At 42.3% G+C, this 25,452-nt stretch overlaps 2 protein-coding genes across 7 annotated transcripts in view; one reads left to right on the plus strand and one right to left on the minus strand.

Moving 5' to 3' along the window:
• Positions 1 to 1,225, plus strand: part of BRCA2 (BRCA2 DNA repair associated) — a 90,342-nt gene extending 89,117 nt beyond the window's left edge. The window contains exon 27 of the mRNA XM_070409345.1: positions 1 to 1,225. Coding sequence (XP_070265446.1) covers positions 1 to 660 — 660 coding nt within the window. The 3' untranslated portion in view covers positions 661 to 1,225.
• On the minus strand, positions 198 to 25,452 carry N4BP2L1 (NEDD4 binding protein 2 like 1). Of its 6 annotated transcripts, none has more exons than XM_070409341.1 (5): positions 25,129 to 25,452; positions 9,491 to 9,618; positions 7,177 to 7,245; positions 5,926 to 5,976; positions 198 to 283 (listed from the first exon to the last, which is right to left on the minus strand). In XM_070409341.1, exons 1-4 carry the CDS (start codon positions 25,296 to 25,298, stop codon positions 5,933 to 5,935), a joined length of 411 nt encoding a protein of 136 aa, XP_070265442.1. In that variant the 5' UTR covers positions 25,299 to 25,452; the 3' UTR covers positions 198 to 283; positions 5,926 to 5,932. The 6 variants fall into 6 exon arrangements, with proteins under 6 accessions (XP_070265442.1, XP_070265445.1, XP_070265439.1 ...); XM_070409338.1 differs by lacking the exons at positions 198 to 283; positions 7,177 to 7,245 and adding exons at positions 7,295 to 7,371; positions 9,113 to 9,201 and having other exon boundaries at positions 4,527 to 5,976; positions 25,129 to 25,413; XM_070409339.1 differs by lacking the exon at positions 198 to 283 and adding an exon at positions 9,113 to 9,201 and having other exon boundaries at positions 5,835 to 5,976; positions 25,129 to 25,431.

Raw genomic sequence — 25,452 nt, forward strand, 5'->3', positions numbered from 1 at the left:
ATGTCTTCTCCCAAAAGTGAGATGAACTATCAAAGTTCTTTATCACTTTGTAAGCCAAAAGGGAAGTCTGTTCCCACACCTGTATCAGCCCAAATGACTTCAAAGTCTTGTAAAGGGGAGAAAGAGGTTGATGACCAAAAAAACTGCAAAAGGAGACGAGCCTTGGACTTCTTGAGTAGATTGCCTTTACCTCCACCTGTTAGTCCCATTTGTACATTTGTTTCTCCAGCCGCACAGAAGGCATTTCAGCCACCACGAAGTTGTGGCACCAAATATGAAACACCTATAAAGAAAAAAGAATTGAGTTCTCCTCAGATAACTCCACTTAAAAAATTTAATGACATTTCTGTTTTGGAAAGCGATTCAATAGCTGATGAAGAACTTGCATTGATAAATACCCAAACCCTTTTGTCTTGTTCAGCAGGAAAAAAACAACTTGTATCAATGGGTGAGTCCACTGGGACTGCTCCCACCTGTTCAAGATACGATCTCGAACGGAAAAGGCACCATTTTACCCCTATGGTCACAGAACAGAATTCCCACGTCAGTACTGGAGAAACAGGAGACTCTATTCAAGACACAAGTACAGTACAAGATACATCTAAGGGACTGCAAAGGCAACAGAACCGAAAACGACAAAAATTAGTTACTGACTCTTAACCTTTCCAGTTTGTAACACACATGCAGTTTCAAAGCACACACCCATATCTGCAAAATGAGAAGAGAAATGGTTCCAAATCTACCTCAGTACACATATATCCCAGGAATGTTCTTTGCCTGCTTCTATATTGGTATACTTTTATTTCAGTTATAGACCTTAACACTGTTTATATATTTATTAACTAATCAACGAAAAAACCTTTCTGATGGGATTTGCTCACAAGTATTTTACAGATGAACATACCCTTTTTGTTTAGATTGTGTCCTTAATTAAATGAAACTAGGTTTCTCAGTAGAGTCATTTTGACTCACATAATTCCTTTTACTTTAGTTCCTACTTTAGTTTCTTTTCGTGTATGTGTGTTTTTAGAGGTAACCCACTATGAATCACTTTTCCTTAATGCACGTGTTAGTTGTACTGCAGTTCTTTCATGATCAAAAATCGGACTAAGATATGACTGGTGCTTGCTTTTGACCAAATTGTTTATTCTTACGTCAGTGTAACTACAAGAAAAATAGGACCCTCGGTATAATTAATTCCTTTATATGATCCCAATGTAATCTCTGAAATTAAATTACTTCAATTAAAAGTTCAAATACATTAATAGATTTCATAGTGTTAATTTTGTCTTTCAAATCAACCCTGCTCTACCTGCCTTCACAGGAAGTGCTAATGCTCCTTTTACCCCTTGTGTTCTCTCAGCACCCCCCTCTGGGCAGAAGGTAACAGTTCAATTCAAGATGATATTCTCATTTTTTACTTTGTTATGTTTAATAGAAAAGAGAAAAAGCAGTTCTAACTACAAACTTATAGTATGGAGAAGCTCTCTAATAGGGTCTCTCAGTGTCTTAAAATGTATATCTAACATATATAAGTGTGTATATATGTGTATATACATATATATATATATACATACACACATGTATATACTAGTATATATATTTTTAAATTACAGTTTACATTCAGTATTATTCTTTATTAGTTCCAGGTGTACAGCATAGTGGGTAATGTTTTCAAATCTATTTATAAACATATTTCAAAGCCAAGGATAAATTCTTTTGTGAAGCAGTTTGTTTCTATAACTATGATCCATAATTTTCTCTCCTCTAAAAATTAACATGACAAGTAGTCCATTCCACTAGTCTTTTTAACTTGTGCTCTGCCCATCTTATTAATGTGATTTAAGTTTTGTTCGTAAAATAATTTGGACTTCACATGCTAATCATTTTCCTGGTGATCCATTCTAGAACAGGGAATAAAACTTGAGTCTCAGGAACAGACAGAATTATAATAATTTAACCATTTTTTCAGCCTGGAAAAATTTAACTGCTATTACCTCCTCCATTTTTCATTGCCACATAGACTCCTTGTCAGAGAGAGATTTAATGCACATCCTTCCTTTCATAAATTGTAAATAATGTGGCTAAGCTATACGAGAAAAATATGAAGCTTGAGAATATGTGGATATTATCCCCCCAAAAGTGACAATTTGATGATGACAAAGTCTACAGTGTACCCTGCATAAGAGATAAATAGTAAAAGTAATTTGTGTTACCTATTCAACACTCAGTGAGAGCCTCTTGTGCATATAAAGTCCTACACCTGTTCAATGAATAATGCAAACATTAACACACGAAATAATACATGTCAGTGTTGAGGGTTCGAAAAAGTCTATAAATCAGAGAGAGAAAAATAGATCACTTCTAGCTGGGACATGTAAAGTTGATGGCATTTAATTATTTTTATGTTTCCATACCAAGTATTTTAGGCATCATATGGGGAAAGGGGGGGAGGGGGGTAAAAGAGGCAGATAGACCAGGAAACTATTCTTCTGAACTCTGTAAGAGCTCTGGATCTATAACCTGGAGCCACTTCTCCATAGCGGTCACTTTAGGTCTAGTAGCCTAAAAGTCCTAATAAGAGAGCCAGACAAATTGAGAGGGCTTGAATTCTGACCCTTTTGGATTCTTTGGAATCAAAGAAAGGTAATTCCAGTTTGGGTTCTCTGACACTCCTTCCTTCTACTAACCTAAATGAGTCAAGCCCTCCTGATTGAGTGAATTCAGCAATAATCAGATCGACTAGACTAGCGGTTCTCAACCTGTGGGTCGCAACCCCTTTGGGGGTCACCTAAAACCATCGGAAAACATATATAATTACATATTGTTTTTGTGATTAATCACTATGCTTTAATTATGTTCAATTTGTAACAATGAAAATACATCCTGCATATCAGATATTTACATTATGATTCATAACAGTAGCAAAATTACAGTTATGAAGTAGCAACAAAAATAATTTTATGGTTGGGGTTCACCACAACATGAGGAACTGTATTAAAGGGTCGTGGCATTAGGAAGGTTGAGAACCACTGGACTAGACACTCAGGATTACCTGGGCCCTGGACTGCAGTATTATGTGAATTATCATGATTATTAGAGGATTATTGTGGAACATGCTTGCTTGGACTCATCGAACTTAGTAAAACTATAATAATACCTTAGATCTATTCAAATTCACTAAATTTTAGTTTCATCAGCCAAACTTGGGAGATACTAATTTTTAAAATGTTAATGAACAATTACAGATGTATTGATGGTAGTCATCAAGATGTTGAGATTTCAATAGAGTCAGATAATGGAATGTCAAAGTAAAATAGTCTTTCTAAAGTGCATAGATAAAATAATTTATATAAGCAAGTAAATAAGGTTAATTTTTTGTTTTATATCCTATTTATTAAAGAAGATTGGTAAATAAGTTTATGATATAGAAATATTGGTTTTTCTTTAACCCTCACCTGAGGATTTTTACCCCCATTGATTTTTAGAGTGAAAAGGACGGGGGGGGGGGGGGGGGGGGGGGGAGGAGGGAGACAATGATGTGAGAGACATATTGATTGGTTGCCTCCTGCACATGCTCCAACTGGGGTTGGGGATTAAATCTGCAATTGAGGTACATGCTCTTGATCAGGAATTGAACTCAAGACTCTTCGGTCCTTGGGCTGACGCTCTAACTACTGAGCAAAACTGGCCAGAGTGAAAAATTGTATCTTAGTATGGTAGAATTCTGTGGATTTCGGTAATTAAATTTTTTATATTGTTGAACAAAAAAGGCTTAGATTCAATGACAAATCCATATAAAGCAATACCATATACTATAATTTTTAATAGGATTTTTACCCCCATTGATTTTTAGAGTGAAAAGGATGGGGGCGGGGGGGGGGGGAAGGGAGACAATGATGTGAGAGACATATTGATTGGTTGCCTCCTGCACATGCTCCAACTGGGGTTGGGGATTAAATCTGCAATTGAGGTACATGCTCTTGATCAGGAATTGAACTCAAGACTCTTCGGTCCTTGGGCTGACGCTCTAACTACTGAGCAAAACTGGCCAGAGTGAAAAATTGTATCTTAGTATGGTAGAATTCTGTGGATTTCGGTAATTAAATTTTTTATATTGTTGAACAAAAAAGGCTTAGATTCAATGACAAATCCATATAAAGCAATACCATATACTATAATTTTTAATAGGATTTTTACCCCCATTGATTTTTAGAGTGAAAAGGATGGGGGCGGGGGGGGGGGGAAGGGAGACAATGATGTGAGAGACATATTGATTGGTTGCCTCCTGCACATGCTCCAACTGGGGTTGGGGATTAAATCTGCAATTGAGGTACATGCTCTTGATCAGGAATTGAACTCAAGACTCTTCGGTCCTTGGGCTGACGCTCTAACTACTGAGCAAAACTGGCCAGAGTGAAAAATTGTATCTTAGTATGGTAGAATTCTGTGGATTTCGGTAATTAAATTTTTTATATTGTTGAACAAAAAAGGCTTAGATTCAATGACAAATCCATATAAAGCAATACCATATACTATAATTTTTAATAACCATAAAAGCACCATTATATAAGACATTTAAAATACTTCACAGAACATTAGCAAGAAGCCGTTAGCCAACAAGAAATAAAGCATACATCCTACATGTTCTTATCTATTTTGGGTCTCACACAAAATCTGATTCCTCTATTTAGATTTAATTTGGATTCACAAATTCAGTATTGGTTTGAGGGACATTCCAGAGTTGTGGTAGAACTTCATTGTCTTGATGTCATATAAAACACCAACATTGCTCATCTTATCCCTCTGTAATTTATATCCTGGGATGCTTAATTCCTTGTACTCCCAAACATTGGGGCTGCCTACTAATTACACTTATAAGCAAAATTTTAAAAGTTGCTTAATGATTCATCTTAAAAATTGATGTTTTATAAAGGAGGTTTGTTTTATTTATACTATTAGCACAACAGCCAAAAGTTATTCAGGTTTAATCCTGTTCAATAGAGTGGTAGTTAAAACACAAAACTAAAATTGTGACTTCAAATAATGACACTGATTTTCCTCAGTAGCTGGTATAGCTATTAAGAAGGATTTGACAGACATTTTTAACAATGACACGTCATTAGAATAAAGGAATAATTTCCCAAAGTGTCTACTTTGAAGGACAGTATTCCTTTAGATGTACACTTCTTAGTATATTCATTTTAAAGGAAAATCATTATCATCATTACAGCCATATATTTCACATTTTTGGATACATAGATTTAAAAAGTAGCAATGGTACTAAAATTATTCCTGCCTCTCACTTCTCCCATCTTTCCAACTTTCCTGATGGAGATGAATTCCTGAAAAAATAGATTACTTCAGAGAAAGTGGTACTGAAGCTTATTATATATGTAAACACTTTATTTATGAACCTATGTGACTAATTGATTACATTCTTGGGTATGTTTCTCAGGTTTCATCTTCAAATTAATTCTTTTCCTAGAAAGAGTGACTTGGTCTAACCAAACCTGCAGAACTCCCAGCATCAGGCCATGCATAGAGCATCACTAACAAATGCCTGTTGAAGATGAATATGATGACTTCTGCTCAAAAACGTTCAGGTTCGACTATTTACACTGGAATTAGAGCTCTGACTAAAACTGAACAAAGAATAAATACCAAAAATCGAAGTAAAAACTGATTTAGGAAAACTCTGCCTGTAAGATCAGCCTCTAATATCCATGGTGATAACCGCCTCTTCTGTTAAAGGGGCTCTCATGTGTAAAGCCCCCAGGAGCCCTCCGGTTTGGAAACTCTGCGTAGGTATTCCAGTATCCTGTCCCATTGGAAGGCGATGCACCGCTCCTGTCCTGGCTTCTGTTCACTCTGCTTGGTTTTTCTGCGCGAAGCACACTATGAAAGGTAACACCGTGCTCATACCGTTCTTTCATTCGGTGTATTTTTTCTCTTGGGACTCCATGAATGTTTTTTCTACATGGAAAAACATGCAAACATATAGTTAAGGCCAGATATCAAAATGAGTTACTTGTATTTTACAAGTCCTGTATTATTACACAGGTATGCACTCTATCCTCAGGGTTTAACTGTGACAAAAGCATAACATCTTGTTATGCAGCCCTCTTTCAGGTTCCACTCCTGTTTTTCATGCTGCCCTGCACACCCCTAAACCACCCTGAGGCTTGTAGAGAGCTAATGCATCAGAAATGCTTTGTTTCTGGAAATCTCAATTCTGTGCTTCAAGACACAATAGAACACCAGGAGATCTTTTCATGGTAGATTTGCCTGTTAAGCATGAATATATCAATTTATGTGGGTCAGCCCTGGACACTTCTAGATGCTTATTAAACAATCTTGCCGAAACCGGTTTGGCTCAGTGGATAGAGCGTCGGTCTGCGGACTGAGGGGTCCCAGGTTCGATTCCGGTCAAGGGCATGTACCTGGGTTGCGGGCACATCCCCAGTAGGAGATGTGCAGGAGGCAGCTGGTCGATGTTTCTCTCTCATCGATGTTTCTAACTCTCTATCTCTCTCCCTTCCTCTCTGTAAAAAATCAATAAAATATATTTAAAAAAAAAAAAACAATCTTAAATCCTAGTGGGCGTGAGAATCAACTGGGGATTTAAGTCAAAATGTAATTCCCAGAGATTCCAACTATGGAAAGGGAGCCTCGAGCTAGGATTTTTAACATCCAGCTCAGGTGGTTGTGGTTCACAAACCCACTTTGGAAACACTGTATCTCCTTTTAACCATAAGATGAACTAGCCTTATTCCTAAAAAGTAAATTGTTTTCACTGGTTACTTAAATCATTGACATTATCAAGTAACACAGATAATATCAGAACCCATGCATTCAATCAACAAGTTAGTATTATTTGGACATTTATTGCTTATAAATTAGAAGCAGCATCTGGACCACAAATGAACCACAGACTTTTCAGCATCTAAAGATATTTATTTAGCCTAAATGCAAAAACACCACTGACATGTGCAATCCCATGCAGAAGAAAGTGCTTTTAAATGTTCATTAATGAAGAAGCATTTTAGCCGAATGTTAAATGTCTTCTTTTGAAGAACTGAGTCCAAGCCAAGAATTAGCATTATATTAGAAAACTGACCCAAAACTACAGTCTTCACATTAATAATTCCCAAGTTATCAGTTTCTAAGAATTACCATTTCTGGCCTGAAAACTACCATGTCCATTTCCAGCCTGAAAAGATTCTTTTGTTCGGTCTGAAATACCTGAAAACAGCAGGACACATAATGAGGAGCTAGAAAAACACAGAAGTACCTGGCTAACTCTTGCACGTTGAATTTCCAGCGAGTCTCGGGTTCTCGGAATATAACTTCATAGTTATTTTCAAGTGCCTAATTTTTCAAAAGCACATAAAACATTGAACACACGGTATGTTTGCATGGGAATGTTCATACTGGCATTAAACATTCACTGCATATCTTTTATAAAATTTCTTTTGTTTTACCAGTAAGCCAGTGCCTTAGTTTATCTTAATAAATATAGTTGGTTCATGGCCATGCTTAGCCACTCTCAGATTATATTACAGTTCCCAGTGATAAATTTTGGTCCATTTTATCTACTACATAGGAAAATTATGAAGGTTATTTGTTTTAGACATTTTTAAAAATAGCTGAACTAGCTTAAAACTTCCTGTCCATGAGCAATGACCTCAATGGCTTCTCAGAGTCCCTTATAGGATTATCATAGATTTATGTCTGTCAAATGCCTTGTCCTATTCCTCATGCCTTGGTTAGAAAATGGTAGTGCCATAGAAGCAGAGCTTATGAAATAAAAGTGATTTCCCCCCATCCTTTACATACTCTTCCTTCCAAAAGTAGCTCACTGTGGCTCAGTACACTGTGCCCATTTCCTTGTTAGAAAACTTATAGTTTACCAAAAAAAAAAAAAAAAAAATAGAAAACTTACAGTTTACATATAAACACCCAAATATCCTTTGAATTCACAAATTCACTACTATGTTTTTATCTCAAACTGAACTCTCAATAATAAAAGTTCAATGAAAAGAGCTAAGTAAAAAGATGTCCTCTTCATTCTTGAGATGAACACTTCTAATTAGGAAAGAAGTCAAGCATCATATATGGAAAATATCTAATTTCTGGGTCTTATTAATAGCTGTGGATGGCTGAAAAAGATTGTACATAACCAGAAAATAAAAAGTAACGTGACTTCCCTTAAGTGACTTTCCGTTCTCCCTAACTCGTGGTTTTGAGTTGTGCCTTAATTAACTTCACTCTTCATATCCCTGTTCATTTCTCTCCCAAGTGGACTCTTGATCCATGAACTGAAGTGACCACAAAGTTAATGTTCATTCCCTCCTGTTTTCACCAAAGTCCCACCCTCGGGGCCTACATGAAGTTGATGAGAATATAGTTAGAGAAAAGCACACCTGTATATAAGCTATTTTGCCCAAAATGTGAAAAGAGGCCTAAAAATAGACTGCTATGAGCCCAGTTTGGTAGCTATTCATGACAAAAACAGACATTCAGCTGTCTCCTTCCTGTCCCCTGATTGTGTCTGGATCTTTTCTCCTTCCTACACCCAATAGGGAATGAAAATTGACTAGCATAAGAGATGAGACATGTCTGAAAACAGTTCAGACTCTTCAAAATTAAAGAAAAATGTGCACACTGTATTCATCTTACTGTTTTTTCCTATTCTAACAATTAAGAGCTGAATGGTTATATTTGCATGCTAGTGTCTTAATAGGATTACAGTATTAATCTTAACTCTGTTTTTAAACTAAAAACTCTGTTGCCCTGAAACTCCCTTTCTCTGCAAGTTTCCATGGGTGCTCCATGTGGACCTTCCCTTAGGAAAACAAACGAGACAAAAGCTATCAAAAATGTTGATCCAGAACTATTTACAACTTGTACCCCAAGGTGATAATAGCATGTCAGCAAATTTGAGCCACTGAACAGCAGAGGAACACAAAAATAACTGCTTTACCTGCTCTGTGAGAGACTGTTAATACATATGAGATCGTGGAAGATCAGAAAATGAGAAAAGAACAAAAGTTTCAACTTTCTCACAAAATGTCCATAACTGAAAATTCAGAATGATACTTCTTCCTACCATGACTGCATAGGGCTTCATTTCCCAGGCGTGGAGGTTGGTATTATCAATAATAATGGGGGATATGCCATTCCTCATTGCTTTTCTTGCTGCAACACAATGTTATACAACAGTGAACAACATGCAACAGTCAGAGAGAAAGGGTGAGCATACCCATATCTTGTCATTTTAATACAGCATGTCCTCATCACACAAAGTTAATGCCGCCTATTTCAGGACCCATTATCAATCATTTTCTCTTTCCTGGAATCTAGGAAGGTTTGCATTCTGTTTGGGTGGAGGGGAGAATGGCAATTAAATGTATCATTCTGCAGCAGCTACAATCTACTAGTAAGTGCACAATAGGATTTCTCAGGAGTTTGAAAAAGAATTGGTCACCTCTTTTCTGGTTCCATTCATGAGCCTCCTCTAGGAAGTCTGGATTGAACTCATAGGTACCATCTTCCCTGAAGAAAAAGTCATCCGTGCTGAAAATCAGGGCCCTGGGAAAGTCGTGTTGCAATTGTCTGGAAAGTGGGGAAGAAGAGAGTGTTTTATGACCTTGCATTGTTGTAACAGAAAATCATCTTCTGGTTCTAACATTTAGCAATTTATAATTATGAGACCACCAGGTTTTGAATTGTTGAAATTCAATTTAAAAACAGAGGTGCTTATTATCTTTAGAAGGCCCTGCTCCTATCAAAGAAGCAGGAGTGGGCTAAGAGGCAACTGTGTGAGTTGCCTAACTCTTGACAGTAAGAAGTGCTGTCACTGCCACTGACTTCTGCAGCAACCAGGACTGACAGAGAAAACTGGAAGCTGACAGTGTGATGACAGTCTTTCCTTATGGGCCCCAGTTCCTGCTGCTATTCCTCTGGGATGTGCCAGTGCCCTTTTCTTCTCCCTTAAACTCTCACCTGTCCTGGGTCCCATCTCCTGGAACTCTGTTCTCTCTAAGGACCCATCTCAGAAACTAATTCTTGCTCAAGTATGAAATGTAGATAAAAGTGATGGGTGTGTACTACCCCTACTAGGTAGCATTTTTACATTTTTAAAAATACATTGTTATTGATTTCAGAGAGGAAGGGAGAGAGATAGAAACATCAGTGATGAGAGAGAATCACTGATTAGCTGCCTCCTGCGCATCCCACACGGGATCAAGCCCGCAACCTGGGCATGTGCCTGATTGAGAATCCAACTGTGACCTCCTGGTTCATAGGTTGATGCTTAACCACTGAGCCATGCCAGCTGGGCCATATTTACATTTTAACAGTGACCCAAACCAAATGAAAACACAATAGGAGAAGGAAAGAGATAGGCCCAACAATTCCCCACATCTTCCTAAATCTCTGTCACTCACTCTAAATATGAAAATATCAGAAAAAAATAAATAAAAACTACCATGGAGTCCCACCTTTAAAACAAAAAAAAAACAACAAAAAAAGCATATTATGCACAAAATAACAAGATGTTTTCACCTAAACATCTTTCTTAGGGGAGAAGATGGATATTATGCTAGGTAGTAAGTGGGTAAATCCCTGAGCTTCCTCATCTGTAAAAACCGAGGGTAATGGCACCTATCTTGCTCGGTGATGACAAGCTTACCTTATAATAGACAAACATGTAAATTAGCCGTCCCTCCACTATGCTCACCAGCCAATCAGGAGAGTATGCAAAATAACCCAATAAAGATGGCGGTTAATTTGCATACGTAGGCGGGAAGCGGCAGAGCGAAGACTGAAGGCTCCGTCCAGAGCTGCAAAGACTGAAGGCTCCAGCCGGAGCGAAGGCCTGGGTCCCGGGTGCCAGAGGAAAACCGGTGCCGGCAGCCAGGGAAAGGGAAGGCCTATTGCACGGATCTCTTCGTGCAACAGGCCTCTAGTCTATATAATAAAAGCCTAAGCAACCTTTATGGCAGAACGACCAGAACAATTGGTCACTATAACATGCACTGACCACCAGGGGGCAGACGCTCAACACAGGAGCTGCCCCCTAGTGGTCAGTGCGCTCCCACAGAGGGAGTGCCGCCCAACCAGAAGATGGGCTCAGGCTGGCGAGCTCAGCAGCGGTGGCAGGAGCCTCTCCCGCCTCCGCAGCAGCGATAAGGAGAAGCAAGCAAAGTGGTAAGGAGCAGCAAGTAGGTGGGCAGTAAGGAGAGAGGGGTTCCCAGACTACGAGAGGGATGTTGACTGCCGGCTTAGGCCCGCTCCCCGGCAGACATTCCCTAAGGGGTCCCAGATTGCGAGAGGGCACAGGCCGGGCTGAGGGACCACCCCCTCCTGCATGAATTTCATGCATCGGGTCTGTAGTGATCTAATAACATGGGAAAGCTCCTAGGGCAGTGGTCGGCAAACTGCAGCCCCTTGAGTGTGGCTCTTCCACAAAATACCACATGCGGGAGTGCACGTACAGTGCGATTGAAACTTCATGGCCATACTCAAGGGGCCAAAGAGCCGCATGTGGCTCGCAAGCAGCAGTTTGTCGACCACTGACCTAGGGCAACCCCTGACAACAGTGAGTGTGTTTCTTTCCTTTATCCCTACAACACTCACCAGCCTAATTCTAACTTCAAGACAAATTCAGCCTGACCGGTGTGGCTCAGTGGTTGAGTGTCGACCTATGAACTCTTTTTCTCGTTTGTTCATCTCCATCAAAAAAAATCATCTCTGGTCAGGAAAGAACAGCATGAATGTGAGGCACTGGGACCGCAGGTGAGAGTGAGCACCTACATCGCTGGGAAAGACTTGGGTTCAGGTGTTGCCTCTGCCCCTTCTGGTCATTTGACCTATCTCTCTAAGTTTCTGTTTTCTTAACTGAAAAATACAGATTAAACAGAGCTTCTAACCCAGCCAACACGGCTCAGTGGTTGAGCGGTGACCTATGAACCACAGGGTCACAGTTGGATTCCCAGTCAGGGCACATGCCCAGGTTACAGGCTTGATCCCCAGTGTGGGGTGTGCAGGAGGCAGCCAATCAATGATTCTCTCTCATCATTGATGTTTTGATCTCTCCCTCTCCCTTCCTGAAATCAATAAAAAAATATATAGTTGTTTAAATCTATTAAGAAAAAAAAAAGAAACAGGAATCTGGCGGTCTTTTTTTTATGGTTAATTTATTTGTTTTTATTTATTTTATTTATTTTTATTTATTTTTATTTTTTTAAATTTTTATTTCTTAAAGTATTACAAAGAGTATTACACATGTCTCCTCCCCCCCCCCCCCCCCCCCCTTGACATTCCCCCGGCTTCCCCCACCTCCCAGTGTCTTGTGTCCATTGGTTATTCTCATATGCATGCATACAAGTCCTTCGGTTGATCTACCCCTCCCACCCTCCCCAGGGTTCCCACTGTAGTTTGAGAGTCTGCTCAATGCTGCTCTGCCTCTATATCCATTTTTGTTCATCAGTCTATAATGGTCCTTATTATCCATAAATGAGTGAGTTCATGTGGTATTTTTCTCAGCTTTTCAGGGGCCATCTCAATCTCACAGGGGCCATCTCAGTCTCACAGGGGCTGTCTCAGCCTCACAGGGGCCGTCCCCGCCTCACAGGGGCCGTCTCAGCCTCACAGGGGCCACCTCAACCTCACTAGGGCCGTCTCGACCTCACCGGGGCCTATTCAACCTCACCGGGGCCGTTGCAACCCCACCGGGGCCGTCTCAGCCTCACTGGGGTTGTTTCGACCTCACCGGGGCCGTTTCGACTGGCTGTCTCTCTTGATAGCCTTGTGGGAAAAGGTGGACCAGAAGATAATATATTTTATTTTATTTTTTAAATATATTTTATTGATTTTTTACAGAGAGGAAGGGAGAGGGATAGAGAGTTAGAAACATCGATGAGAGAGAAACATTGATCAGCTGCATCCTGCACACCCCCTACTGGGGATGTGCCCACAACCAAGGTACATGCCCTTGACCAGAATCGAACCTGGGACCCTTCAGTCTGCAGGCCGATGCTCTGTCCACTGAGCCAAACCAGTCAGGGCAAGATAATATATTTTAATACCCAAAGAATATTAGATAATTATCCAACTCATTAAACATTTATTGAGCACTTGGCACGTGCCAAGTATTATGTAAAGTGTTAAGGTACAAAAGTAAAATAAAGTAACTGCTTTTAAAGAGTTCACAGCCCAGCCAAGGAGCCAGACCCTGCCTACTGGCCTGACGCAGTGCAATGAGCTGGACACCTGAGTCCTACAAGCACTTGGGGTGGGGAGCCAGTTCTGACAGGAAAGCACCATCAAGGAAACTGTTGCCTCTCAGGGAAGGAACTAAGAGGAGGAAGCTTCTGATAGAAGGCGTGTTATGAGCAAGAGACAGAGAAAAATGAGAACAAAGATACTGTGGTTAAAAGTGCAAATTTTTTCTTAAATAATAACATTTTTTAAAAGTGGAAATCGTATTTGAAACACTTTTCAATTCTGAGTACTACACAATTTAAAGAGGGAGTTGGCAAGCTGGAGTATGTCCAGAGGGGAGTGTCCAGGTAAATTTGAGGTCTGAAAACCATGGAAACTGTCAGATGAGCAAAGATCGCAAAGGAGTGTTAGGGGGTTGAAGCTGAAAACAGATGATACAAGTAGAACATAATGGTCACCACCAGATCCTGGGAAGTCTGTGTGTGGAAAGGGGATGAACTTGTTCTGTAGGTCAGCGTTTGGATTGGGCTTAGCTGGGCAGTTCCGCTGATCTTGCCTGGGACCGCTCCTGCAGCGCAGACCTCATGCAGGCTGGGGTGCTGGCTGCTCGCTGCCTGTTACCCACATGGTCTCTCATCCTCACCCAGGTTCACCCAGGCCTCTTCACTCATTCCAAGAGGGCAAAAGTGGAAGCTGCCAGGCATCCACCACATGCTATCCTCCAAAGCAAGTCACTGCCGACCCAGACTAAAGGACAGGACACAGAGAGTAGAAAAGGCAGCTAAAGAGGCAGCAATTTCAAATCTACCACAGATATTGAAAGTGATATCAAAGAGAGGTACAAAGAGGATTTGATGAAAGAAATTCACACTCTTCCATATAATGTTTTTTATTTTACTTTAAAGATATTCAAACTAAAAACCCCAAATCATAAGTCCTAACTTGAACCTCTAATGCATGCAACTGTTATAAAGACACCACAGAAACAGTCTAAGGACAGCAGTGAATGCATGTTCAGGTGTGTGTATTTTATATTTGTGAACACTTTACAGTTTCTAAGTTATTTTCATCAATATTATCTTGTCTATTAATGAGAGCTACATTCAAAGGTTAAATAATAGTGTATAACTAACTTATTTTCCTTATCTTTTGTGTGCTAATTAAGTAACTATGGATATGGGTTCCAAGATTTTTGTTTTTCTCTTTGGTCCCGGATTTAATCCCTTCTAAATCTGGTTTCATTTGTTTTCCTAAATCTGCCACTCACACAGTTTGTTTTGGTTTTTTATCATTTTCAGATTTGAATACTTCTTTTCCTAAGCAGACTTATTGACTCTTGTTTTTCTCTTTTTTTATGGCTTATGTAAGCTATTGGAAGTAAATATTCTGATGTTTTTTTTAAAAAAACTTTAAGACACAATTCACATCTTATTTGAATTCTATTCTTTTCTAGAAAACAAAAACAAATCACAACAGAGAAACTACTCTCCTCCTAGATTGCAAAGCTTTACCTTAGAGTAAAAGTAAAATTGCTCAAGACCACATCTCACCATTTCCTAAGACATATCTGACTGTAGCCTACAGTCCTCCTAACAAGCAGCTCCTTTACAGCTCTAATGGAACTGGGGGTGCAGTGATCTTCCTGAATGATTACTCCTTCAAAAACATGTCCTATCTTCACCAGAATGTTCAATTAGCATTGACAGCCAACATAGCATCTTGAATGTGCAAGACAATAGAAGCTCTCCTAATAAATAAAGACCTTATTAAATAGACAATCTTGAGATTCTCAAACTTGAGTGGAAGTAACACCATTCCATCCACTTCAGAAGTGGTAAGGGCAGTGCCCCAGGTCCAGCTTTTTGTTGTGGTGGATCAGGAGCCTCATGCATGGGGGAAATTGAGAAAATGAAAATACAATAAAAGGGGGGAAAAGGAAAGAAAATTACTTCCACAGAACCTTCACCTCCCCAGTTCCCCACTAAATTTACTTAAAATCGCTACTATGGAAGAAACTCAGGTACAAACCATGATTTCACAACTTATCATTTCTTTCATGATTAGTGACATTGAGGATCTTTTCATATGTCTATTGGCCATCTGTGTGTCCTCTTTGGAGAACTATCTATTTGGATCCTTTATCCATTCTTAATTGAATTATTTGGGGGGTTTTTTTGGTGTTGAGTTGTATAAGTTCTTCATAAATTTTGGATATTAACCCCTTATCAGATGTATCATTGGCAAATATGTTCACCCATTCAGCAGGCTGTCTTTTCATTTTGTTGATGGTTTTCTATACTTTGCAAAAACTTTTTGTTCTGATATAATCCCACTTGTTTATTTTTTCTTTTGTTCCCCATGCCTAAGGAGATATATGAGAAAAAATATTATTAAACAATGTCCAAGATTTTACTGCCATGTTTTCTTCTAGGAGTTTTATGGTATCAAATCTAACATTTAAGTCTTCAATCCAGTTTGAGTTTATTCTTTGTATGGTGGAAGTTGGTGATCTAGTTTTAATTTTTTGCCTATATTTGTCCAATTTTCCCAACACCATTTATTGAATAGACTATCTTTCCCCCCATTGTATGTTCTCGACTCCTTTGTCAAATATTAATTGATCATATAGGCATGGGTTTATTTCTGGGCTCTCTATTCTGTTCCATTGATCTACAGTCGGTTTTTATGCCAGTACCATGCTGTTCTGATTACTTTAGCTTTGTAGTGTAGTTTGATATCAGGTAGCATGATTCCTCCAACTTTTTCTTTCTTTCTCAAGATTACTGTGGCTATTCAGGGTTTTCTGTGGTTCCATACAAATTTGTGGATTATTTATTCTAATTCTCCCATGTATTTTTTAAATATATTTTTATTGGTTTCAGAAAGGAAGGGAGAGGGGAGAGAAAGATACAAATATCCTATATAATAAAAGCCTAATATGCAAATTATCCCCTCAAAGGGGATTCAACTGGGAGTTCAACCAGGGGGCGGGGCCAGCAGCAGCGGTGGCGGCCGGGAGAAGTGAGGCCCCCCACCCCAGCCAGTGGCCGCAGTGGCAGGTGGCCAGAGGAAGGGAGGCCCCCATGGCCGACAGCAGCGGCAGGCAGCTGGAAGAAGGGAGTCCCCCGCAGCCTACGGCGGCGGCGGCAGCAGCAGCAGATGGCCAGGGGAAGGGAGGCACCCCGGCCAGCAGCCTGCAGCTGCTAGGGACCCTACATGTGCACGAATTTTGTGCACTAGGCCTCTAGTCAATGATGAGGGAGAATCACTGATCAGCTGCCTCCTGCACTCTCCCCTCTCCCCCCAGGGATCAAGCCTGCAACCTGAGCATGTGGCCTTGACTGGAATAGAGCCTGAGAGCCTTCAGTACGCAGGCCAATGCTCTATCCACTGAGCTAAACCAGCCAGGGCTTCACATGTATTTTTTTTTAATGCTTCTTCTTCTTTTCTTTTTTTAAATATATTTTATTGATTTTTTACAGAGAGGAATGGAGAGGGATAGTTAGAAACATCGATGAGAGAGAAACATCAATCAGTTGCTTCCTGTACACCCCCTACTGGGTATATGCCCGCAACCAAGGTACATGCCCTTGACCGGAATCGAACCTGGGACCCTTGAGTCTGCAGGCCGACGCTCTATCCACTGAGCCAAACCAGTTAGGGCTTCACATGTATTTTTGTTGTTGTTAATCCTCACCTGAGGATATTTTTTTCCATTGATTTTTTTTTTTTTTTTTTTTTTTAGAGAGAGTGGAAGGGAGTGGGAGAGACAGAAGGAGATAAACATCTATGTGAGAAAGACACATTGATTGGCTGCCCTGACCGGGGATCAAACCTGTAAACAGGTACATGCCCTTGACCAGAATCAAACCTGAGACCGTTCAGTCTGTAGGCCAATGCTCTAACCACTGAGAAAACCAGCCAGGGCTCACATGTACTTTTAAAGAACCATTTGAAAGTAAGTTGAGACATCATGACACTTTGTTCCTAAATTCTTTGTTAAGTGTCCCCTAAGAACAAGAACATTCTCCTACATGGAGGGGTGGAGGCATGAAACAGGCTGATCCTACACCCACTTTGGCATTTTTTTAATTGAGGGGGATATTTCCACTGTGGAAGCTCCCTGTGAGAAGCAAGGGGTTCCAGTCCCACACCAGACCCCTAGCCCAGGGCTCCAGAGCTGGGAAGAGAAGTCCCCATAACTATGGGCTGTAAAAACCAGCCGGGATTATGGCTGAGTGATGGAGGTTGCTGGAGACCCAGCAGTTCCTCTTTAAAAGCCGGTGTATGGACTTACTCGGACTTGATCCCTCTGGGCTCCAGCGCTGGGACAGTGACTTTGGGGGACCCAGGGATGTACAGGGAGGAACTGGATTGTCTGGCATCAGGGCAGGAACTCTGGGGCAGCTTTCTCCCAGACAAGGGTGCTCATAGGGGTCATTATTCCTGTGCTGGGACCTCCCCCATTCCAGGACCAACTGGCAGCCATCTCTGAGTTTCCATCAGTCAGGCCCACACTGTTTGCTCTACCCAGGTGATTCCCTGAGACCCCGCCCCATCCAGTTTTCAGCCCCACCCAAGCTGTCTGCAGTGATTTTTGCATATGAATGGCCTGTCCTGGCTCAGGCTTCAGACTTTTCAAACAAGCAGTAGCTGGCTTCAGGATGCCCCAAACCTATCAATAAAAGGTCCAAGACCCAGCACTAGCACCTGCCTGCCTTGCTTCACAGCTGGGCCTCGCACAGGCACTTCCAAGCCTAATACAAGTAGCAACCATCTGCAGATCCCTCTGTAGCTCCTGCGGGGCGGCCTCAGGCAGTGGCTGACTTTGCACCTCCCAGGAAGCCACAGAGCAAGTGCACCTGGTGGACAGCTTCAGGCCATACCAAATTACAAGTCTACACATCCACAAGCAACACACCCAAGAGGCATACTCAGTGAGCATCAAAGCCCCACTGAAGCAAGTCCTGCTCCATAGGGGTGTCTCCTGCACAGCAGCTCTTCCACTGTAGTTGCTGTAGTCCAATTCCTTCCATTGACGCCAATAACAATCAAGTCTCAACTATAAGAAGACTGTGCACACAACCCACACAGGGGTACACCTAGAAGACCCACCCCAGGTAACTGAAGAGGCTGAGCCACTGGTCCCTACAGGACACCTACTACAGAAGGCCACTGTACCAATTCCAGGAGAATAGCTCTACCTAATACATAGAAACAAATACAGGGAAGCAGCCAAAATGCAGAGACAAAGAAACATGTCACAGATGAAAGAAATGGAAGCAAGCAAACTACTAGATACAGATTTCAAAACAATGGTTATAAGGTTGCTCAAGGATCTTAATGAGAGCTTCAGGAGACTTAGTGAGACTTACAGGTATCTTAGAATTTCAAAGACATGAAAAAGGACCAGTCAGAAATTAAGCATACACTAACTGAAATAAAGAAAAATTTACAGGGATTCAACAGTAGAGTAGAGGATTAACAAAAAAGAAAGAAAAAGAACCTGAGGTGTTGAAGAATCAAGAGACCTAGGCTAGTTCATATGCTAATCAATAAAATCAATAACAAAATAATATTTAACAAATAATTAAGATAAAATAACAATATTTAAAATCAATCTGCTCATGGATTTAAAAAGTTTCCTAGTATATGTCCAACTGAGAATGAAGCTAGGAAAGCATTTTTGTATAGCAAATGACATTTACTTTGTTGTTTAATAAATGCTTTGTCCATAACCTGCATCTATCCCACCAAGTTATTGAACAAAACTATTTCAACTGTAAAAAGTTATTCTCATGGGCAGAGACTCCTGGCACAGGAACCCACAGTGGCCTCCCCTGGTGACTGAAACAGGAGGAAGAAGTAGAGGTTGCTGTGAACGAGTTCAGTGGGCAGAAAGTGCTCTGGGGGCCTGCACACAAGGTCATCAGTGCTATAGATACACAGCACAGAGAGGAAGGGAGAGGAAGAGAGAGTTAGAAACATCGATCAGCTGCCTCCTGCACACCCTCCGCTAGTGATGTGCCCGCAACCAAGATACATGCCCTTGACCGGAATCGGACCTGGGACCTTTCAGTCTGCAGGCCGACACTCTATCCACTGAGCCAAACCAGACAGGGCCTATATAATGTTTTTAAAAACGTCCATTTCACCCGGAGAAACCAAGATGGCGGCATAGGTAAACACCGGAAATTGCTGCCTCGCACAATCACTTCAAAAATACAACTAAAAGACAAAACTGACATCATCCAGAACCACAGGAAGGCTGGCTGAGTGGAAATTCTACAACTAGAAGGAAAGAGAAAAGCACACTGAGACTCAGAGGAGGTGTGGAAGTAAAGTGCAGAGGTACAGAGGTGCCCGCGGAAAGGGCTGGCAATTGAGGACACGGTTGTCTTTATCAATTGGGAGGAAGTCTCAAGCTCCTGATTGCTCTGAACTCCAGTTCTGGGGGAGTCTCTGGGGACCCAGACTCATACGGGGAGAAACTGGACTGTCTGGCATCAGTCGGAACTCGAGGGCGGCTTTGTCTCAGAGGCGCTTGCAGCAATTACCGCAGGACACTGAGACGCGGGGCCTCTCAGGGCAGAACTGAGGAGCAGCCATAGCTGCTTGCTCTGCCCTGTTGATCCCCAGAGACCCCGCTCCACCCAAGCTGTGCACAGAGGCTTTTGCATATGAAAGGCCTGGCCTGTTGCAATCTGAAAATTACCTAACAAACTGCAGCTGGGTCAGAGAGACCCAGAACTTCCAAAAGAAGGCCCAAGGCCCCACAGCAGCTTGCATTGCTTCACAGCTGGGCCTCATCTGGGCACCTCCAAACCACAAACAAACAAGAGGAATCTGCAGATCTCTCCATAGCTCCTGCTGGGTAGCCTTAGGCAGAGGGTAAATTAGCACCTCCTTAGAGATCCAAGAGCCAGTGTACCCAGTGGTCAGACTGGGACAATCCAGATGGCAACTCCTCAGATCCATAAGGGACACAGTCAGGGGGCAGACTCAGTAAGCACTAAAGCTCCACTGGTTGCGGGCACATCACCAGAAGGGTGTCTCCAGCACAGAAGTTCTCCCACTGCAGACACAGCTGATTCTCACAGCCAATTGGCCTGGAGGTCAATTCCTCTCAGTGATACCTACAACAATCAAGGCTTAACTACAACAAGACTGTGCACAAAGCCCACAAAGGGGTGCACCAAGAGTGTCCACCTGAGGTAATTGGGGAGGCTGAGCCACTGGGCCCTATAGGACACCTAGCACAAAAAACCACTCTATCAACACAGGGGAACATAAAAAATGTGGAGACAAAGAAACAGATCACAAATGACAGAAATTGAGGAAAGCAAATTACTAGATATAGAGTTCAAAACCACACTTCTAAGGTTTTTCAAGAATTTTCTAGAAACCGCCGATAAATTTAGTGAGACCCTCGAGGATTAGAAAAAGGACCAACTAGAAATTAAGCATACACTGACTGAAATAAAGAATATTATACAGAGTTCCAACACCAGACTAGAGGATCGCAAGAATCAAGTCAAAGATTTGAAATACGAAGAAACAAAAAGCACCCAACCGGAAAAACAAAAAGAAAAAAGAATCCAAAAATATGAAGATAGTGTAAGGAGCCTCTGGGACAACTTCAAGCATACCAACATCCAAATTATGGGGGTGCCAGAAGGAACAGAGAGAGAGAGAGCAAGATATTGAAAACCTATTTGAAGAAATAATGACAGAAAACTTCCCCTACCTGGTGAAAGAAAAAGACTTACAAGTCCAGGAAACGCAGAGAACCCCAAACAAAAGGAATCCAAAGAGGACCACACCAAGACACATCATAATTAAAATGCCAAGAGCAAAAGACAAAGAGAGAATCTTAAAAGCAGCAAGAGAAAAAAAGTCAGTTACCTACAAAGGAGTACCCATACGACTGTCAGCTGATTTCTCAACAGAAACTTTGCAGGCCAGAAGGGAATGGCAAGAAATATTCAAAGTGATGAATACCAAGAACCTACAACCAAAATTACTTTACCCAGCAAAGCTATCATTCAGAATTGAAGGTCAGATAAAGAGCTTCACAGATAAGAAAAAGCTAAAGGAGTTCATCACCACCAAACCAGTATTATATGAAATGCTGAAAGGTATCCTTTAAGAAGAGGCAGAAGAAGAAAAAGGTAAAGATACAAATTATGAACAACAAATACACATCTATCAACAAGTGAATCTAAAAATCAAGTGAATAAATAATCTGATGAACAGAATGAACTGGTGATTATAATAGAATCAGGGGCATAGAAAGGGAGTGGACTGACTATTCTCGGCGGGGGGGAGGGGGGTTGCGGGAAGACACTGGACAAAAATCGTACACCTATGGATAAGGACAGTGTGGGGGGGGGGGGGTAAGGGCAGAGGGTGGGGTGGGAACAGAGTGGAGGGGAGCTATGGGGGAAAAAAGAGGAACAGCTGTAATAATCTGAACAATAAAGATTTAATTTTTAAAAAAGTTATTTTCATATTTAAAAAGTTAACAATTTGTTGTAGAAACATGAGAAAATAAGTCAAGGGGGAAAGTTCATAATCCTCCTCTTTAAAGTCAACAACTATCGATCAACAGATGTCTATCTTTCACACATTAGTCTATGAGGATATGTATGCCCCTTTCTTTGACCAAAATATAGGATTTGTGTGTGAATGTATTTATAATATATAAATGTCATATATACTAGTTTATACATACACATGAAAAATAGATATAGATAGCTTTGTTACAGGCTTTTTTAACGTACACATCTGTGTTCCCATTAATGACAGCATGACTTATAAGCCATGCTGTCATTAATTTTTTTGAATGTCTACACTGGCTCACATTTTTTTCTATTATATAAAGAAACTCTGTAAGGTACATTCTTGTCTTCCTGTGCTTGTCCAATTGTTGCCTTCAGATGAATTCCTGTAAGTAGGACTTATAGGTCAATGATAATAACCTATTTCTGAAATGTTTCTTTTTTAAATATGTTTTTATTGATTTTATAGCGAGGGGAAGGAAAAGGGTAGATAGAAACATCATTGATTGGCTGCCTGTTGCACTCCCCCAACTGGGGATCAAGGCCGAAACCTGGGCAATGTGCCCTGAACAGGAATTGAACCAGCAACCTCTCGGCTCATGGATCAACGCTCAACCATTAAGCCACACCAGCTGGGCTGAATGTTTTTTAAATGAAATAGAGATGATAGAACAAACTTAGAGGGCATCCTAATTTGTTAGTACTCAGATGTAATGAAAAAAATTTTAAACCACATAAAACTCCAACTTTTTTTTAATGTCGCCAAATAATTTAAATAGATGGTTTCCACATTCCCTTCAAAACAAATAGGTGAAAAGCATAGAAATCCAACATTGATTTGGAAGACAAGACATATCCTAATTTCAAAAACATTTTTATTATTTCTTTAATCAAATGAAAATTAAAAGTTAAGCAGAAAAAGATGGACCTGTATTTTTATTCTTCTGATTCAAGAAATACATGTTTATTATAGAAAATCTAGAAAATACATAGAATAAAGAAATCATGAAATTCCCAGAATCCAACTATACATAAGATAGCCTCAGTTTTACCATTCTCTATATGTGTATTTAAAAAAAAACAATTTGGTATTCTCCTTCTCTCCTCCACTGCCCCCCCCAAAAAAGTAGGCAAGGCAACTCCCTGAGGGCGGCAGCCTGTGACATCCATCACCCCAATTCATCTCACTGCATGCCTCCCTTAGCTATTGAGCTGTCACCTATTTCCTTGTTTACTTCCCAGATTTCTGTATAAATGCATAACCCAACCCAAGGCTGTGCCAAAGGAACCCCAGAACTGCCAACACCCAGAGGAACAGGAGAACTCGCAGAGCCGCTTCCATCTTCACTTTAAAGTTTAACAAGTTCTCACAGGCATTTAATCTTCACAAGAGCCCTCTGAAGTAGGCAGAGCAGATATCCTCCCTTAACATGACAGGAAACCGGGGTAAAGAGCAGTTGAGTAAAGGTCACAGCTAGTGAATAGCAAAGCTTAGATTTGAAGCCATAAATGGACTCCGAAGTCAGAGCTCTTCACCTAGCAATTATTAACAAACTAAGTCTGGCAACTAGAACGGAGTCAGAAGGATCTTCAATAAATCATCTAACCTAATCCTCTCTTCGTATTCACATATAAGGAAAATAAGTCCCAGAGAGGTCAGGTGATTGCCTAAAGTCACCAGCTATTTCCTAAGGAACAGGATCTAAAGGCACAGACTCCCAGACCAGTGCTCCCACCAGTTGTCCCTAGAGAAATGCCCTTCAATAAGGTGGTGTCTCATCCAGTGTCTTCTGGTAAGCCAGACTTCACCCAGGAATTTAAATGCCAAAAGTGTAGAATGTTAGAGCCAGAAGGGACCTTAAAGGCCACTGAGGCCAAGGCACTCACTTTACAGATGAGGAAGGTGAGGCTCAAAACTCACAGCTTCCGATGGTCAAATCTATGTACCTCCACACATCATGACTTCCCTTCTGAACAATTATAAACCCAATATGGACAAAGACTACTTCCTTCTTTAACAGTGTGTGATAGCCCACAGATCAGCAAAGCCAAAGTGAAACTAAACAGGATTTGAATCCAGAAGTTACTTCCTTAGTAACAGAGGTCCATCCCCCTGCCCGGCCCCCTTAAAAATGTATCACAAAACCCCACTCTGCACCCTCCGCCTCCCCATCCAGAGAGAAACCTACTGAAATAGGTTTTAGTTAAGGGTACTAACAGCCTTTTGGAAGTCACCCATCCCCTTAATCTGTGAAAATGTAGTAATATTGTTTTGCTAAAGGCTTCTACTCCACAAATGAGCTGGGAATCTTAACTACAACTGGCAACACATCACCAGGGCTGTCACAGTTCCCTGACCCTCCTCCCATCCAAACCATCTCCTGAATGTATGCTCCCTGGTTCTTCTTTGGCCTCATCTCTCCGAGGAAATGGAAAGCTCTCTGAGGACAAGGGACCACTTCTTCCACTGAAAACATACACTGCGCTTGGCAGAGCAAGACATGGCCCCCGCCTTCAAAAAAACTTACACAAGGATAAACAGAACCATGTGCAAAGCCCAGCGCAGTCACAGAGGCGTAACAGGAAGCCCGGAAGGCGAGATGCTACTGGTGGGTGGGTGGCTGAGTCCTAAAGGGCTAGTCATCATGGGGCAGTGGGAGGTGGCGGGCAGGACAGGCAGGCGTCAGCACAGGCAGGGAGAGAACCCAGCAACGTTGCTGGGACCTCAGATGCAGCAGGGAGTGGTGGGGCTGAGGCTGGCCTGGTGGGCCTAGCAAGCTGGCAGCAGGCGACAAGCCCTCGTAGTCCGAGCTGACCTGGCACAAGGGCCTCCTACGCAATTCGCGGGTGAACTCATTAGGGCGCCCATCGCGTGGCGCTGTCACCAGGGTCTGCGGGCCGCGCCAGCACCCTCCCGCGCACCTGAGCGCCTCCGCAGCTGCCCCAGCCACGCAGCTGCCCAACCTGCTCGGTTCCCAGCGCGCCGCCCGCCCCCGCCCTGGGCCCTACCCCTGCCCGCGCCTCTCCGCCGGGGAAGACGCCCCTGGACGCGGTGGCGGTGCCTGCGCGCGGTGGGCGGCCCCGCGGCTTTCTCTGCAGTCGCCCCAGGTTTGCCTGACGAGGAACCCGGCGGGCCTCCTGCCCCAAGGCCAAGGCGGCGCAGGTCCTCCTCGGCCTCCTGGCCTCCGGCAGCGGCGGCCGGGGCCGTGCCACCTGGGGCTGGCGCGGGTCGCAGCGCCAAGACCGTGCCCGCGCAGCCCGGCGCGGCCCCCACGGCGCGGCCGGGCTCCGCACAGCCGGGCTGGGGCCGGGGCGCGGGCCGGGCAGGTGGCATTACCTGGCCAGCGTGGTTTTCCCCGAGCCCGGGAGGCCTCGCAGGAGGTAGAGGTGTTTCCTAAAGCTGTGGCGGCGCGGGGGTGTCCCACGCGGGGGCGGCGGGGCTGGCGCCCGTGTCTGCGACTGCTGGAGGCTCAGCCTCCCAAAGGATTCGAGAAAACTCTCCTCCATGGGGCCGGGGCTGCAGCGAGGACCCCGGGTTCCCTGTCCAGAAGTCCCGGCCTTGGCCAAAGCTGTTGTTTTTGTGGCGCTCCGGCCATGTGATAGATGGAGGGGCGGCGCTGGCAGCCCAGCCCCTCCTCCCCGCCCGCCGAGCTGCGCTGCA

This window comes from Myotis yumanensis, unplaced genomic scaffold, assembly GCF_028538775.1.
Source record: "Myotis yumanensis isolate MYYU_CA2020_CCGP unplaced genomic scaffold, mMyoYum1.0.hap1 SCAF_3, whole genome shotgun sequence".
NCBI classification, from domain to species: domain Eukaryota; kingdom Metazoa; phylum Chordata; class Mammalia; order Chiroptera; family Vespertilionidae; genus Myotis; species Myotis yumanensis.

Excerpts from the sequence above, each read along its gene's own strand:
- N4BP2L1 (XM_070409338.1), bottom strand. The coding sequence starts at position 25,298 with ATGGAGGAGAGTTTTCTCGAATCCTTTGGGAGGCTGAGCCTCCAGCAG. Across the intron at positions 9,619-25,128 it reads GGGAAAACCACGCTGGCCAG|ACAATTGCAACACGACTTTC; the intron begins GTAATGCCACCT and ends CCCACTTTCCAG. Across the intron at positions 7,372-9,112 it reads TGAAGCCCTATGCAGTCATG|GCACTTGAAAATAACTATGA; the intron begins GTAGGAAGAAGT and ends TTGAAAAATTAG.